At 55.4% G+C, this 1,810-nt stretch overlaps 1 protein-coding gene across 1 annotated transcript in view; it reads left to right on the top strand.

Annotated features, from left to right (window-relative positions):
• The window catches only part of BCOR (BCL6 corepressor), a 50,473-nt gene that overhangs the window by 18,189 nt on the left and 30,474 nt on the right, over positions 1-1,810 (top strand). Inside the window, exons 12-14 of the mRNA XM_077765179.1 lie at positions 661-806; positions 1,291-1,368; positions 1,566-1,722. Of these exons, the coding sequence (XP_077621305.1) occupies positions 661-806; positions 1,291-1,368; positions 1,566-1,722 (381 nt within the window). The remainder of the gene's footprint in view (positions 1-660; positions 807-1,290; positions 1,369-1,565; positions 1,723-1,810) is intronic.

The raw sequence follows: 1,810 nt of genomic DNA, 5'->3' as shown, positions 1-1,810 counted from the left end.
GGACTGCCCCACCCCAGGGTCTCACTCCAGGGACTCTGCTTCCGGGCCAGAGGCTTGATCGTTGATCTCTAAGCTGCAGACATGCGCCGTTCAGGAAAGGCTCCGATTTGTACCTCGTTTCTTTTTTAAAAAAGGAGTAGTCTTGGGCCACCCAGGTGGCTCAGTCGGTTAAACGTGTCCGACTTCGGCTCAGGTCATGATCTTGCAGTTGATGGGTTCGAACCCCGCGTCGGGCTCTGTGCTGATAGCTCAGANGAATTGCTTGGTGTTTTGGCTTCCATAATGGCGCGATGTTTTTCCCCCCTATAAACTCTTTTTTTCCAGTCTGGCACTACTTAACTTGATTGAAAATGGTTTCCTTTGGGCTTGAGTTCCTCCTTGGGTCCTGGATTAGAAATAGACTTGCATTTGAGAATAAGGCCTGAAGTTTGTGCCTTCACTTGCCTCGTAAGGGGTTAAGTATACGAGTCACAACAGAGTAGTTCGTTGCTGGACCTTGGGCCACTCGCGGGGCCTCAGCTTTCCTCTCCAGAGTGGCCGCTGCGGTGCACGCCTCCTTGGTGAAGTCGCGTGCCCTGGAAGCTCGGCCGCCGCGCATCCGATTCTGCCTGTAATCAGAGGCACGCCCCCCCATGTAACCCCGCCACGTGTCTCTCCTAGGCCTCTGCACGATGCCGTTGAGAACGATCATTTGGAAATCGTCCGTTTGCTCCTCTCCTATGGTGCTGACCCCACTTTGGCTACGTACTCAGGTAGAACCATCATGAAGATGACCCACAGCGAACTCATGGAGAAGTTTTTAACAGGTACTACAGAGTTCAAGGCATGGTCGAACTCAACCATTTAGATGGCTTCTTCACACATCTCCGTGCAGGGAATACCACTTGGTCACAAGGCCCACCCTCGTTTCCTTACGTTGTACTTGCTGGGGAAAGTGAGTCTATGAAGAAAGGGATGCGTAATTCACGGGCAAGATGCCTACTCTTCATTTGCTTGCGAGGGCTGAGAAAGTCCGTAGCTTTACCTTTCTAGCTCTTTTGGTGGGCGCCGGGGGCAGTGAAGGTGGCCCTTCTGCCAGGAAAGAACGTGGGCAGGTGTGCACCTCCTGGTCCCCCGTGGCCGACGGTCCCACGTGGCCGAGAGCAGAGTGTGGGAAGAAGCAGTGCGCGAAAGGGGGCGCTGTGGGGTAGGTGGGAAGTCGCATGCCAGCTGTGGCGGTGAAGTGCCTCCGAACGCCACCAGCATTCGAGAGTCTCCCCAGCGGGTTTTACCTTGTGTTTCTCCCTCCAGATTATTTAAATGACCTACAGGGTCGCAGCGACGAAGACTCCACCGGCTCCTGGGAGTTCTACGGCAGCGCCGTGTGTGGTGAGCTGTTGTTCCTTCTGGTTTGGTGGGGAGTGAGGGCGTTTCAGAACGTTCCCCTGTGGTGTAGGCGAGGGGCAGTAGGCAGGGGGTGCTGTAAGCAGGGCCGAGTTGGCGGTTTTCCAGAGCGTCCTCGTGTGACAGGGACCAATGTGTCGCGGTGGCTCACTGATTTCTCTCTCTCGTTTGCCCTGCGGTAGAACCAGATGATGAAAGCGGATATGATGTTTTGGCAAACCCCCCGGGGCCGGAGGACCAGGATGATGATGACGAGGCCTACAGCGACGTGTTTGAGTTTGAGTTTTCAGAGAGCCCCCTCTTACCGTGTTATAACATCCAGGTGTCCGTCGCTCAGGGGTGAGCATGGCTGTCACGTGCTTGAGGACTAGCGGGGCTGCTCTTGGGGCGGCGGGAGTTACAGGCGCCTTTCGGCAGACAAGGGGTT

This window comes from Crocuta crocuta, unplaced genomic scaffold (genome assembly GCF_008692635.1).
Source record: "Crocuta crocuta isolate KB4526 unplaced genomic scaffold, BGI_CrCroc_1.0 scaffold301, whole genome shotgun sequence".
NCBI classification, from domain to species: domain Eukaryota; kingdom Metazoa; phylum Chordata; class Mammalia; order Carnivora; family Hyaenidae; genus Crocuta; species Crocuta crocuta.
This window is presented reverse-complemented; position numbering and strand designations above follow the sequence as displayed.